This window comes from Bombus pascuorum, chromosome 1, assembly GCF_905332965.1.
Source record: "Bombus pascuorum chromosome 1, iyBomPasc1.1, whole genome shotgun sequence".
Taxonomy (NCBI): Eukaryota; Metazoa; Arthropoda; class Insecta; order Hymenoptera; family Apidae; genus Bombus; species Bombus pascuorum.
In genome coordinates this window covers 9,578,750-9,594,682 of record NC_083488.1, presented here as the reverse complement: position 1 = coordinate 9,594,682, position 15,933 = coordinate 9,578,750, and the positions used below count along the sequence as shown (strand labels likewise).

Genomic DNA, 15,933 nt, shown 5'->3' with positions numbered 1-15,933 from the left:
GGAGGCAAAACAGGGAATAAAAAATGTAGGAAGAGGATCGAATATCGAGAATACTCGTTTTGAGAGTTTGTCGCAGACTAATTGCGACAAATCAAGGATGTACGTGCGTACAGTCAGCATGTAAATATACGCGTGATAGATAGAAGTAATAACTTTGTGGAACTTTCTTTGAAACGTTTATTTAACCATATGGTGCCGTTACGTGTAATCGTTACGTTTAAACTACCCGTGCTATAAGGTATGCCGTGTTCGGCGCGTTGAAAACAGGGTAACGTCTTTGGCAATTATCGATAATCGATAGATGATGCTCCATTGCGATATATTTAACGAATAACACGTGTGCATAGCTTGATAATTCGTAACAGCTAATACAGTGGTTTCGACCGAGTGTTTGATAAGCTAGTGTATAGTCATTAACATTTGATAAATGATGCGCTATTAAAGGATTAGCCAGCCGCTAGTTCAAACGTTGATGACCATTGATGAATAAATATCAAGTAAATTAGACCATTCTACGTATCCATGGCACAAGTATGTACTGAATCATTCAATATTGCTTTAACACGGTATACAATACTATGAATGAAACGGTGAAATTTCGTGTCGCGAAACAGCTTGAAACAAGAACCGCTAGCCCGGATAAACGAAGTAAGTTAAAACGCTTGGAAATAGAAAACAATTCCATTGCATTTAAAATCATGATAATTCGGTTAATTGATAATGACAGTAGGAGACATCAATCTCGTTTTATAGATACGGTTGCTTGGTATTCCAGGTAGTTAGGTACATAGACGAGTCTGTACTCCGACAAACCAGTTAGAATCCTAATTTGCTCATCAAAGTCGGTACGCGATACCAAAGCAATATGTATATTTGTGTATGTATTTTGATCGGTTCTATAATGATCGTACAGAATTGCTGATGGTTATGCAAGCAATTCCCTAATGAGGTATTTAATCCTAAATTTGTATTCTCTTTACTTCTACAATCAACGCGCTTGCAATTATGTGTTTTTGCCTATACGTGCATAAATAATATTTTTCATCGTTGAAATCCGTAGTACGAGTTATTAAACACTGCATTAGCGGATCAGTTGCTTTGAGAATATCTCAAACATTAGATTTATGGAATATCGGTTATTAATTTACTATATCCGCGCCAGCATATTGTGGATGTTTGTCAAACGATCCGAAGCAGCCAGAGAATTTTCGAATGTTCGAAGCGTTCAGCAATATAGGAGACGAAGCGATGTTACGAAGCTTGTATCTACCCTGGAACAAGCCACTACGAACATTTTCCGTGATGCTGGAACTTTGAAAGATTATAACTCGAACGGAAGCGTTTACAAACCCAGAGTTTATACCACGTTGTTTCGTTACCACTAGAACGCCGCATACGAAAACGGGGAAGCTCGTTTTGGCAGCAACATGCAACATGGGATGGAAAGTTTTTACAGTAATTTAACCTCGATTAATTACCATTCATACAAGTACTTTAGAGAAAATCGATAAAATTCAATCAATTTCATTAATGGATTGGGTAGTTTCTATTGTAACTTCTTTCATCACGTTCCATGAGTAGAATACTAGGAAATGAAATTTTCGCTGCGCTATGTTTTCATTTTTGTATTTGCGCGCATACAGCGCGTTATCTTTTATTCGGAGAATCCATTTCCTGCGGGGCGACAAATATTCCAGCTACAATAGAACGCAATATCCTGCACAAATCTTTCAGCACTATCACGCTTTCGGGTACCAATCTTTCATCCGCTCTAAACTCGATCTATGTATTTTAATGGTTTATTGCTCTTATTGCACAGAATGTAGTGAGATAATTCACTATGTTTCATTTTAATAAATAATAGTCTTTGTTACTAAGGTTTGCTCACGTCCCTCAATATTACTAGAAATATGAAAAATATCGAAAGTTTTAAGTGATGGCCAAGGAATGTAGATATGTAGGAAAATCGAAAGTATCTCTTACTTAACGTACATAGTCGAAATTACACGCGTTATGCCGGTCAAATGACTTGTAACGCTTGCCCAAGCATTCGTTTCTTTTAAAGTACTTAGCTTAGACGGTGTGACTAATAACGTCATTTCTTTATGACTCGATCGATTTAATAGATTGTCAAACATTTTCTCAGCGAGAAAGCGATTCTTACTTCCGAATAGAGAAATGAGAAAGATGGATGATACAGAGTAATCGAAGAGAGGCGTACCTTTTCGCGTAAAAATAAGTTAAAACGTAGAATAACACTTTTTCATAGCACGTTTTCTTTTCTAGAAAATGCAGTCTTAAATTATTGTTGGGAAAAATGAACCGGTTCTAATAAAACCTGTCGTTACGAAGTCCACAATTTCGTGATTTCATTAGGTATAATTGGTCTGCGACATATGTATACATCATATATGATATATTTTTGTAAGCTATAGCATACTATGCCATTATTCGCTCAATTTTCAAATTTGATTTTTCCGAAAACAAAGCGTTGTATGAAAAAATGTTACTCATACTTTGATCTACTTTTACGTGACGAATGAAGTCTAGTTGGATCGCAATTTCGGAATCAGCCGTATAAGAAAGATGAATAGATTCGCCGTAACCAATTTGTAGCTTTCACTCATTATCAACCCTTCAACCCTGCTCGTAAAAAGACGCAAGACATTAACAAACGTTAAACGGATTCTCCGGAAACTTACTTTCGCGTTCATCCACACCATTCCTCCGATTCTTCTTCTTCGTTAACGAACGAACATCCGCGGAAATTCGTGGCGCGTTTCTCAAGCTGCAATTTCCTCTCTTACTCCCATTATGACCCTGCTGGTTACACAAATCGCAAAGGCATCATTAACAGATGAAGATAATTACAAAGCGTTACTCGTAGCGTTGTAGCATAGTGTTATCCACTGGCTTGAGGCAATCGAGCATGGATTTAATATCTGCGAATAGTCACGGTGGTATCCTGCGTGTTCGTGCTACGTTGATACCGGAAGTCGGGATATGAAGCGAAGCGATTGAAAGAGAATGCAAAAAATCGTTCGAGAGATTTCGACAGTACGATATTTCGACAGGACGTTCTCGATTAGATAAACTTTTGCAATGGTTTGTTTGCGAAACGTTAATCAAATGAGTGGATTTAGAATCTAAGAATTTCGAGACTAACGGCACAAGACGTCCCGAGATAACTGTTAGGAAGTTGCTAATTTATTCTATTTAGACCGCTGATATTTATGCATTTATTTATTACCCATAAAGTTGAAAGATGCAAAAATATACGTAACGCAAACAATATATAGAAATATAATAAAAATATTAGACATAGCGATCTGAAATTTAACGAGTAAAATAAATATCCGTTTAATTTCCATTTTAATCGTGTTCAGAACAATTGAAATCTATATAAACATTCGCGGTCTTTATAACTTTTGATGTTACAATTAGAAAATGAAAATCACACAGGCATTTGTTTCATCAACTAAATAGTGCAAAAGAAAAATTCGCTTCGAAAGGTTAACTTAAAATTATCTTGTCGCCCGATTCCTAACGTCTTATCCATGATCATTCCTTTATTTATAAATGGCCTATTTTTAAATGTGTCATTTACTTCCATATTCGTTACCTATAAAAATTGTTACACTAACAAGAACTATAATCATCCTAACTAAAATTGATTTGTCTTCATCAACTTTTAATTCTTTAATTATAAAAGTTCTTGATTAAAGGGTGACCTGGTAAACTTTAGGATTTTAAATATATTTAGACTTTCAGTTTTCAAAGTAGATTTTCAGGATTTTTAACGAGAATTTTAATTTTGTTGAATTTTCTATAAATTGGCACGAAAGTGATGCATGCAAGAATATATCCAATTCCTTCTAAAAGTTAATAGAAAGGCCTAAGTGTTGCAATATTCTATTTCCGCAACAATATCAATTTTAAACCTGTTCGCGACCTCCCTCGCATTAACGTTGAAAATTCAATTGAATTTGTCAGGGACGTTATCATGGGTGACATCGTTGCTACAGGCAGGGTTTCGTTGCATCGTGAACGAACAACGCGAAAACGGACGATAATTTCAACGAACGTGCACTCGTGTCAGTTTCGACGATAGTGTCGTTCGACGGTCCATCATACGTGGTCGTCGTTATATGGGTACGCGACCACGGATCGACGCACCGATTTTTATGAACTGGCATAGAAAACGGAAAGGAAATTGCCGTCGATGTCGAAAGACGCAATTTTACGAGCGAAAGCGGGGCAGGCTCGGTTTGATGCTCGCTATGCGCGACGTACCGTAAATCACGGTTCCCCGAATTTCGAAAGATGCTGGATTGGAATAGAACACCATGTGGAGTAACACGCGTAATCATTTAATGACCAAAGTGATTAGCAGGCTGAATATATGAATTTTGTTGCATACGGATTTGTGAAACGTACATTAAGACCAACCGAATTAATCGCAATTGTGTGTGTGTGTGTGTGTGTTTGTGTGTCAGAAATGCATCGAAGAGTACGAAAAACACGAAAAAATGATGAAACGTCGGCAATCATTTCGATCGGTCGACAGACATGTATTTAAGGTAGAGATTAATGTAAAAATGTCACAATATACAGTGATCGATATACAGTACGCAAATATCTATGTAATTCGTCCGTCTTTGTGTAACTGACTTATCAAAAGAACGTAATAACGGACTTCGATAAAAATCCGGCAGAAAATTTCTCATAAAATCGTTTACACTTACGTATCACCATAAAATGGCTTTAAAACGCGATTCAAGGGAAATAAAGTTTTCCGCTTTGCCCTGAAGAAATGAAGCGGAATGTCGATAAAACGTTGGAACAAAGCGCGGCGTACTAACAAAAACGCGATTGAAACCCGCAAAGAACCACAAATATGCCAAATGCTAGATAACCAAGATCGAAGAAATGCTAGATTTTAACTAAGGAGGGTCGACAGACCCTCCATAATCTATAAATCTATAGGACGATGGTATAGAATGCCTGGAATCGTAACTGGTTCGACGTCAAACTGTTACGAACATACGTATCGGTTAAGGAACAGGAAACTTTCCATATATCGTCGAATATCTTTCCCGCGCAGCGTGCGCCCGGAAGTCGCAGATGTCCGCCATGTAGCTTTATGCTCCGATCACATGCAGCGGACACAGAGTCGCATATGTGTCATCGGTGTTATTGAATTATTAATATAAAACCGGACATCTGCCCAAATGCGTTTCGACCACGTTCCAACAACAAAAACGATTAATAAAATTCCAGCCCTCACGAGGCAATTTCATTTTAAAGCGATAATAGAGGTGATAATAGAAATGATAAAGAATCTTGAGAATCTTGGCACCGCTCTCTTTGTCTTCTAATTTCACTCTGGAATAATTCACGTTGTACGAAATTGTTTTAGAATGCATTAAACTTTTGATTGAATCCGGGTGCTCGACGTAAAATTCGTGCAACGTCACTAAATGCTCGTTCTTTCTTTCACTTTGAATGGCAGTGCCAATTAGTTTGCAATTTAAACTTGAAACAAACGGATATGGAATATAAAAATATAGAATTGATTGTTTCTCAAATGGATGGGGATTTATAACTGAAATAAAGACGAGGCTTTTTTATTTGTATCTTACGCACTATGTTCAAAGAGAACTATTTCATACGCAAAAGATCTCGTTGACTTAAGTTGTAAAATTTCTCTATTAATTTATAAAATGAAAAAAAGAAATTTGTTTCACAATTAAAGAAATCCCAGTTCTGAAAATAAACATTCTCTGTAAATAATTGGATCGTGTTGTAAAATCGTTGAAAATCTACTCGTAATTGTAACGATGAGCGGTCGATTTGTTCGCCGTCTGGAAATACTAGCTTCTGTCGTGCAAGTAATAATAAAGATTACCAGAGATTAACAGATACTTTCTTAGTGTACGGGCGACAACATTTATATATAAAATCGCCAGCGCTATTCAAGATCTTTCCAAGCCATTTCAGATCGATTCAGTTACTTACGATATTCGTCCCGGAGCAAATCGTACAAATTTCGCGAAACGGGTAATCTAATAGACAGAGCCAATTGTAACGTAGAAAACATTATTTATTTTATCTCGTTTACGCAGCAATTCGATTCGATTGTTTAGCGAATAGCAATTGCCGTGAATGAAAAATGGCTCCTGGAACGACTTCGGAGTTTATTTTAGTTCTGGCATTAAACGAGCGTTCAATTAAACGGAGATTATTAAGAGTGCTTATCGCTTCTTGAAAACTTCAGTCGTGATTTATTTCACAGGCTCGCGAGTGTACTTTTACAAAATTTATATAAGTCTATGAAGCAGCGTTGGCTCGCGCGATTCGTCCCAGACCTTGCACTTTCTTCCACCGCGAATGCAAAATGCCTCGTAAAAAGGATGGTTAACTTCCTTATATCTGACAAATTACGGCTATTGAACAGGTTACGCGCCCGTGAAGCTTAGAAGAATATGTATAGCTATATAGCAACGCATGTTTCTATCCTTTATGCAGAGAAGCGAGAATCGATGATGTAACCGAAGTGGATGCAATTACTGCCTTTATATTGTACGTGTAATTTATAGTCACATCGCTGGCTTAATGGTTAATCACGTTAATTAATTAATGCGGCCATGGTAAGATAATTAGAGTATCGGTAATATATTTAACGAACAGAAATTTTACACGAAGGCTGGCCGTAAAATTTGACCGGAGACCGGGGAGAGGATCATTTCTATCGGCGTTTTAGCACGCGTATCTATCAATTTTCAAATTAGGAGCGAAAATCGAGTAGCATCTCGTTTCAAGAATGTGTACCACCACGGTAACATGGTACGAAGAAAAGAAGGAGGCGAATCAGACGATGGAGAAGGACGTGGAACCGCTTCCACTGCCAGTACGAACCTCGGCCAGCCAACGGATAATATGGCGAAATGTGATTGGTATCATTGTGCTTCATTTCCTCGCCGTTTACGGTTTCGTGAGCGGTTATCGAGATGCCAAGCTTTGGACGTGGATTTGGAGTAAGTACATATCGTGACTCGTTTCTACTTCGTACCGGAAATTCGCTTTTCTCTTTTTTCAAATTTCTTTCATTCTACCCCTTTTATTTTTATCCATTCAGAATTTCAAACAAACCATTTATTGACGCATCAAATATTTGAGTTTGCTGGAAAATCGATTTTTATCCCATTTTTCTCTCGATTCTATCCTTTTCTTTCAATCTGCAAACTTGAGATTTAAGCATCCCGCGTTTTTCTCGCCCAAATATTCCTTTATCCCTTAGAAAATCTTTTAAGCTTGAGTAAAGTAAGAAGTTAAGAAATTTATTAAATGGATGATCACTTAAGAAATTACGTATCGATATGCGTGACTCTCCATTTCGATTTCATGCTAAACGTATATACTTCTTAAATATCAAAAGTCCTCTTGGCTGAAACGAAAACAAAACAGAGATATAAATTATTCAAGAATCGTAGCATAGACGTTAACGTATCATCGACTTGCGACAAATTTTTCATGCTTTTTATGTTACATCATCCTGAAGGTTTTGCGTACGGTGTCGTGGCTGGTTTGGGAATAACAGCAGGAGCTCATCGCCTGTGGGCGCATAAAAGTTATTCCGCCAAGATTCCTCTGCGAATATTTCTTGCTTACTTATATTGCATGGCTGGTCAGGTAGGTTAATCCCCTCTAACTTTCTGTATTCACGCTCGAGAAAGTGTCTCGGGCAATAATTTCATAGATGTTTCTTGTTCGATTAGACGCATTTTTATAAATGGATACGAGATCACAGGACGCATCACAGATACACAGAAACAAATGCAGACCCGCACGACGCGACCCGTGGATTTTTCTTCTCTCATATCGGCTGGCTGATGGTTAAAAGGCATCCAGCCGTGAAAGAATACGGCAGTAAAATCGATATGAGCGACATCACTGCGGATCCTGTAATAAAATTCTTCGACAAGTAAGATATTTCCTCTAAGCTAGTTTGCCTACACGTAGGGCTGTCGGAACGTGTTCGCTCATCTTCGTGTTTACAGTGGTAATTCAAAGATATCAGTCCTGTTCTAATGGATTCATGAATTTCCTCGTTCCTTTACGAGCTTATGATTAGCTTCGCGTTCCTTAGGAATTTTGATAAAGCTACACAGTATCAAAGCATCGAAATATTCCACTGAAAAGACACGTAACTCGTAAATGAGAGCCGACGAATATGTGTTCACGTTACCGGAGGCCGAGCCATCAAAGCTTCTAAGATCTCGTTCGCGTTAGAACAACGTGAATTACATTTCGTCGCGGCTAGTCAAACCATGAAACGCGGTCATTTGGGCATTTTGCTATCTCATTGCAGGTATTACGAGGTCATCATGGTTTCGCTGTGCTTCGTACTGCCGATATTGTTGCCGGTGTTCGTGTGGAGCGAAACGTGGTTCATAAGTGTTCATGCGATGCTCATTCGCTACGTCTGGTCGTTGCACGCCACTTTTATCGTGAACAGTTTCGCCCACATGTGGGGAAATCGACCGTATAACAGGCAAGTTTTGGCGCGACTCACGCCGCGCTACCTGATCACGGGGCCAAGTTAATTAAAACTTGCGAACGACGACGGAGCCGTTTTTCAAACGCGATTTAACCCCGTTTCTCCTCGGCTGCAGGAGGGTCAAGCCAACGGAAAACCCAACCGTTTCTTTCTTCGCGCTGGGTGAAGGTTGGCATAATTACCATCATTCTTTCCCGTGGGATTACAAGGCTGCGGAACTGGGCGCATATGGCCTGAATCCTACCACCGGTTTTATAGAGCTGATGGCGCGCTTAGGCTTGGCGTACAATTTAAAAACACCGAAGAAAGAGCTGGTCGATCGAACGATACTGAAGAAGGGCGATGGAACGGACAGCCTTTGGGGACATCGGAGACACTGAGAAGATTTCGTATCGGGAGCGATATAGCCAGGTTGTAAAACGAAGCGTTAAAATAGGGTCACTAGTTGATCTAACTGCAGCTAGGGTTATGTGCATTTTGTATGCACGCTGGTACTTACGTACGTCAGCTTTCTGAAATTTCTGACAGTACAATGATAAGTCATAAAATTGATAGAAGTCAGAATTTTGTAAAATTTGAACTGATCCTGAGTCGACATAGTATAATCCTGGACGAAACTCTGGGTAATTGCTTATGTTCTTCAAATTACGTATTTCAACTGTGTTATATATTTTACTGACCAATTTTGCGATCTCACTGTATCGCGTCCATTTACTATACATACTAATCTTTTTTATATGACTGCAAGGAGAAAAAACAGCAGCCTCGGATACCAAATATTATCTTTATAAAGCAAAAATGTGGGGTGGAAATGTTCTTTTTATTTAAATGCTTTTTGTATATTTTCGTATTTGTAGAGGGATTTATATGTTTCGGACGTCACGCGAATCCTTTTGCTGTTATCATTCCAGGTTTATTTAACGCGTTTTCGCATCGCGTATCAGGCCAGGTCAGGTATATGGGTGAACACGTACGCGTATAATGCTAGGCCGATGTTTATGTAAGAGCAAATAGGTTCCTCTACGTGTATCTACCGTACTTATGTTTCTCTCGAATTAAAGCCACCGCAAGTGTTTTTATAATGAAACCGATCACAGCGAAGTCGGACAATCTGTTCAAATATTAAATGGCGCTGAAAAAATATTCGTTCGTTGGTCGTAGAACGTAATCGAGATAGATTCGCGTTAATTAGCGAGGATATTGAATATTTACGATGGTATACTATATACTGTAGCGTGCTACAGAGTACAACGAATGAAACGAAAACGAACAGAATACCTTCACGGAAGTTCGTCTCGAAATGCAAATAGCATTTGCAAATGAAACGAAATAAGGCTTACTTTACCAAGGAACTTTACGAATTTCCCGTTGTAGCATACACACAACCGTCAGCGCTGAGCTGACAACAAACTTTAAACACGGTTCACCGTTTGCAAGCTCCAAATTCTGCCACAGCGTTATATAGGACGTGAAAATTATTTATTCGATACAATGTACTACTATATTTCTAAACGTGAAAAGTAATGTTTCAAGAGCATTTTCGAAAATACGATAGCGAGGCTTGTTACGCATCGCGTTGTTCATTTATTCAAGGAGTCTGGAAGAGTTGTCGAAAAGCGACCTTGTTCTACCTTGCTTTAACGGTGAAAGCACCAGCGAAGGGTCGTCGTTTCGGAAGGTACGTAATGAATGCTGCAGTAATGAACCGTGTTTAGCCTATGTATTCGGGCGTACATCCATATAAAGCACGGTTATTTCCGGTTGGTACTCTGTGTTGTCCATCTCTTTATCCCTTAAAATGTCACTTCTTTTGTAGAAACGTAATTATCGAGAAATAAGCGTCAATTTCTCGGCAATAAATAGACTTTAATATCGATTAATCAGAGGCAAAACGCTTCTAATCGAGCCTAAACCAATGTTAATTAACGAGCATGCAATCGTCGAAAACGGAACGATTTCAGATAATTTCGGCACGTTCCGCGTTCGGTATGCATGAGGCTCCTGTAAATTTTCATCAGGTGATCATTATTGGTCCGTGTTCGGTAATGATGGTCGCGCGCATTTTGCGTACACGCGGCAGCCACTTTCACTCGTCGCGTTCCGACACGCGGCGCTTGCATATCGCGCGAATTATTCATCGAAACGGCGGAAATTAATTATCGGCGCAACAACGGTTACTGAAGCTTTAACGATGTAGTAATTACATGCTGGCTGCTCGCCGTACTGAGAAAACACGTAACCGGTCGTGTTTGCAATCGTGTAATATTTCGCAGATTTGTATTAGCTACGCGATAGATATCGCGCATAGATTATACGCTTTATAAATACCGGCGGCATTTCTGCTCTCCACGTGTTCGTTCTACGATATTGTTCATCTATGTTCTAGATTACCGTTGGTACTAGCCCCGTTTATTTTTAGGCAGACACAGAGGAAAGGAAAAAAAGAAAGAAAGAAAACATTGCACGAAACTACAGGCTATCGTAAAGTCGGGCAAAAATACACTACGAGTTTCCATAAGTATGACACGAAGGCAGCGCAGTTATAGCGACTTTTCATATTTATAGCTGGACAGGACATTGTTTCACCGTATGTACGGCTACTGGCCTATAGTATTTTTATCTTCGACAGTTATTCTCGGATGATAGGTAGCCGATAATAACAGCGTAGAGACTAGTTTTTTATTAGGTACGCAGTATCATCGTTTTGGAAGAAGAATGTGCTAAAAATGGAAAATGGTAATCGATGAATGTTATATTTCAGAGACGTAAAAATGTATTTCTAAAAAATCACGCAATAATTCGTTGGGTAAAATTTGTCGTCTAAATTAAAATGCAAAGTAGCTCAAACAGAGGGATAAATCATTGCTCTCATATCGAGCTAAGGTTATTTATATTCAAACAGGGATGTCATGAAAAATTAACGTTTTTTTTACGATCCTATTCGGACATGACATTTATCGATTCTGGTTACCTTCAATTACGGTTATACCTTAGTCGGAAACGATTTCACAGAGAATCACTTTTCTACGTTTCTCCGGTAATTCTCTCGTGTATTGATTAACGATAAGAGATGAAATCAGTGTCTGCGTCCTCACACTATGCGCCGTGTATTTCTGCCATTCCCTCGGCATCGTCGAGTATTTTCCTCTATGAATTTGTTATGACCATCGCAATAGAACGGATCGATAAGACACATTCTGTCTGTGCGCGCCTCTGATGTGTCTTTTACCGTCGCCTCGAGGCGATGGAATAAATTTGAATCGCATATATGTACAGAGAAAGGTCGTTCGTTGATCCGATACGACTGGAAAAATCAGATTTACTTTGTTTCATTGTTCTTCTCTTGACCATATGCATACACGTTTCTAATTTGTAAGTTTCCTTTATATATGCTACTAACTATTCTTGAATTACCTACTGTCAAGAAAATTTGAGTCACTGAAAAGAAGCGCGTTGCAGCGGAGTTAACGATTTAATTAGAAGAGAATTATGATTGTACAGCGCGGTACGGGCTTACAATAACTATAAATATGGTCACAGTCTTGCACAGCTTAACGCCTTGACAGTGATACATCAGACTAGTTATTAGGCGTTAGCGTGTGCCTAAGTTATGCATTAGCGGGTCTTATTTCGAAATATGTCTTTAAAAAAAGAATTTATACGCACGGGTGTAATTTAGGTATATTTACGGGTGTAATTACGTAGTATTATATAGTAGTATTACACTAAATCGCTCAATTTCATGCTCACATTTACTAAAATTCTAATTACACTTATATACCAATAAAGTTTACCAGCAGCTGTCCAGGTTTCATTATTACTTACTGATCCCATATATACGAGGTAAAACAGAGGTGAAAGACCAACTGTTATCCGTAAAATACACAGTTGCCCCTTGGAACTGCATCATGGAAATAGAATATTGCAGTGGAATCAAAGAAGGAAAAGTATCATCATGGTAAACGATCGACTTTCGAAGCAACAGTTCGAGGTTTAATCTAGCAAAAGGGAAGGAAGAACGCGAGATCCACCGAGAGACGATCAAAGGAGACATTACACCGTGCGCTAAAGCGCAACCAGAATAGAAGGCAACGACAAACCGCGGCTGTGACATTTCCGGCTCGTTTCGTAGGTCGTAAAGAGAGGTAAAAGCATAGGCATTATGTGGATCGAGCTCCGAAGGCGACCAAAAAGCCGGTGATAATGGCGTAGAGAGCAGTGGCGACTCAAAGCCGACTCGGCTCGAAAAAAAAAAAAAAAAGAAAAAAAGAAAGAGGAAGAAAGGGAAGGAAAGAGGAGAGGTTGCAAGTTGGCGAGCGATGCGATGTGCGAACCGGTGGTGTGCGGTGCACGGAGTTACTTTCGAGTATAAGCGCGCTCGTTCGGACTTCCTAGTAGCGCATACGAAGTATTGTTTGGAAAGCAGCTCATCGCCAAGAGCCTCTCGTTAAATCTCCAAGAACTTTGTTCGTCCAGCTCTCGCTCGAGATCAATACGACTCCTAGTTCAGCTACATATGTAGTTACATGACAAAAGTTCTGAACTTTTGACCCGACGGCGACCATTGTACGGCCGACAGACGTCTATTCCATCGCGTTTCCCTATTTTCTTCTATTCCGTGTTGCACATTTCACGCGTCCAGGACCAGCACAGCTGGACCACGGGGGTGGCATTATCGTTTTGCATGTGGCTCCTGCGTACGTATGTATAATGCATGGCTGTTTTGAAAAGGTAATGCAATTCATAACGGAATACTGTGATGCGTTCCGCTCGTGTTTTCCCGTCTCCAGAAACCACCGACGAAAATAATAATGCTTATGGACCTTAATAATCATAAAAATGCTAATGTTAATGACGCTGGGGGATGTGGGCGGGAGTTGGCGGTGGCCGTGATATTAATGGAGGGATCGTCGTCGTGCATGGGAAACAATAATAAGAACAATGAAAACGGCCACGACAGCAATGAGCACGAGATAATACGAGGTAAATGCGAGGATGAAACGAACAGTATTGTAGTTGCAACTGTCGCCCAAGCCAGACCCTGTGAAATTGTTTAACGAGATCACTCGGATTTTTCATCCTTTATATGCCTTGAAAATAAAACGCTAGACTATTTGTTTATTTACAAGAGAACGTTTTGTGGCAACTATCAAAAGTTTTGCAACAGATCGATTATTTCTCTCCTAGTGTATCGCTACTCGATACACAGCGATATATTGTATGGAGTTGAATAAATAAAAACATCAGCGGTTTAGATTAAACAAGCCTCTATCATAAAAACAACTAAACGACGATGATACCACGTATTTTGCTTATATTTTCTTCCGTATCCAAATTAATTTTCGTTCTAGCGAACGGTGGATAATTTTAATTAAAAGAAATATTTCTCGAAAGAGACTTAAATTGCCTTTTAAGTCACAGTTTCAGCTTGCAAAATCTATTTTCTTAAAGATCGTTTGTCAAAATTCGGAAATATATCATATATAGCGAGTGTTGTTTCATTTTCTCGCCACATACTTCGATACGCCAAGAGATCGTGTATTCCTTTCTTTCATTCGACACAAATGAAAATCGTGAAAAAGCACCACTTTATCTCCAAGATACTTCTCCCTTGATGTGGATCATTGAAGTAGTAGAAAGCAAAAGGATGAGTCGTTCAAAGAAGAACAATTCCATGATGTCTACGATCGAGGGATCGAGTTTCCTTATGGCGAGTAAAAGAAAAGAGTAGGAGCAACACGAATGCGAACTCTTTCAATGAGATACGTAATTTTATCGATCTTCTCGTCGTTAGTTAGTTCTCTGCAAGCTACAACGCACGACGGTGCGCTGTATGATTCCGTGACCCCGAACGTTGGGACCAAATGGTAAAAAGTGCAGGGTAAAAGGATCCGTTCTTTTGCGAGAAAAGGAAAAAAAAGATAATTCTATTGATCCGCATACTCCGTCGAGCGGTCTGTTCCACCGACGGATAAATCTAGTATTTAGCCTCGCGTATCTACAGGTGGAGGCGCCTGCGCGTCATACTCAGATATTCGTAGATGTCACTCACACCTGCGTGATTACATATATGCAGCTGCCTCTGCGTGTTCATTCCACGCGGCCAGGTACTCGCAACCAGGATCGAGGAATTGTTCTATATCAATTCATCCTGGACCATGATATCTCATTTTATTTTCCACTACCCTACATTTCTCTACTTCACATGGTTTTTCTGGTCACTACCACGTTTCTGACGTTCGTGTTTTCATTTACGCATTTTTTGATTACGTGATCTACTAATAGGACCGACTGTATTGTGAACGAAAGCTGTCGGTTTATTTTTCTTTTACGACATTTATAACCACCGGTGCACGGTTACATTTAAACCGATTAGCTTTCGTTTCGTATTTGCTTGGGTTATCCCTATTGTGTTCGCAATGTTGTTGTTGAGTTAGCCGACGCATGATTGAAACACGATTACACGGTGGACTTGATAAAATCGTCACGATAGTTTCACGTGTATGTACAAACCCACGGTGCATTGTACGCGAACCTTCCACTAAATTAAAGAACCGTAAAATCCTTAAAAAACCGGTGTATAGCTTGATTTAAGTAAAAATTTATTATGGAAGCTAGTTTGTGCGGAACTTCTGAAGTACTTGAGTCATAGACCTTTAAATCAGTTGCATTAAGGGAGCACGAGTTTAGTATCCTCGTGCTCCCACGCGAAAAAGTTTTAGATAGTTCGAGAGTAAACATTAATCTTGTGAACTACAAATTATTTTACTCACCTTGTGTGATTAGTTCCGTCGAGACTGCTTTGTAGTAACAATCTTCACGGCCACTTTAACAACCACCGCCGCGACAACACTACGCGAGTTTGTTTAGTCCAACCAAAGTTTCTTAGGCATCTTCGCATTAGTCTACTAATATGTTTCTCGATTTATGAAAAAGTATATCTAAGAAATTCCGGAATTTTTTGACGGCAGTTTGGACAAAATTCGAATCATTCAAACTGTATTCAAAAGTGACGGTTTCATCTTTTCATTTAGTTACCCACCACCGATCTAATTGATAACCTAGATGATCGCATTGACGCGTAGATCGATGTTTAACAAAACGAATACGCGATCGTGCAAGCGTATAAACAAATACACGAATGTGCGCGTGTGTGAATGTGTGCGCGTGCATTCGTCGATGTGATTATACAGGTGAAACCTACCGACCGCAGTGATAGCTTGGGGTGTACTGAACATGAGGAGAGGGTTGGAAAACGATGTAGAATCTAATCTAACCTTACCTAACAGAGTGGTAGTGGCGCAGCGTGCGCGCCTCAGTGCGCTTGCGTGGCCTCAGCTTCGCTTAAACTTTTCCGGCAATTTAAGCAATTA

The 15,933-nt window shown here is 39.4% G+C and overlaps 2 protein-coding genes across 3 annotated transcripts in view; one reads left to right on the top strand and one right to left on the bottom strand.

Annotated features, from left to right (window-relative positions):
- The window catches only part of LOC132904499 (follistatin-related protein 5-like), a 47,095-nt gene extending 31,315 nt beyond the window's left edge, over positions 1–15,780 (bottom strand). Inside the window, exon 1 of one of the 2 annotated variants that reach the window (XM_060955058.1) lies at positions 15,603–15,780. In XM_060955058.1, coding sequence (XP_060811041.1) covers positions 15,603–15,635 — 33 coding nt within the window. In that variant the 5' untranslated portion in view covers positions 15,636–15,780. Of the gene's footprint in view, positions 1–15,333 lie in introns of both variants that reach the window. The other variant, XM_060955068.1, reaches the window with a different exon arrangement.
- On the top strand, positions 4,583–12,363 carry LOC132904604 (acyl-CoA Delta-9 desaturase-like). The gene is made up of 5 exons (XM_060955260.1): positions 4,583–7,037; positions 7,562–7,692; positions 7,779–7,984; positions 8,372–8,554; positions 8,676–12,363. The coding sequence occupies exons 1-5, from the start codon at positions 6,824–6,826 to the stop codon at positions 8,938–8,940; spliced, it is 999 nt and encodes a 332-aa protein (XP_060811243.1). The 5' UTR covers positions 4,583–6,823; the 3' UTR covers positions 8,941–12,363.
- Positions 15,781–15,933: the final 153 nt, after the last annotated feature.

Bases quoted from the DNA above. Each gene is read 5' to 3' on its own strand.
- LOC132904604 (XM_060955260.1), top strand. From the start codon at position 6,824: ATGTGTACCACCACGGTAACATGGTACGAAGAAAAGAAGGAGGCGAAT. The intron at 7,038-7,561 runs GTAAGTACATAT...ATCATCCTGAAG, and splicing joins GCTTTGGACGTGGATTTGGA to GTTTTGCGTACGGTGTCGTG. The intron at 7,693-7,778 runs GTAGGTTAATCC...TTGTTCGATTAG, and splicing joins TATATTGCATGGCTGGTCAG to ACGCATTTTTATAAATGGAT.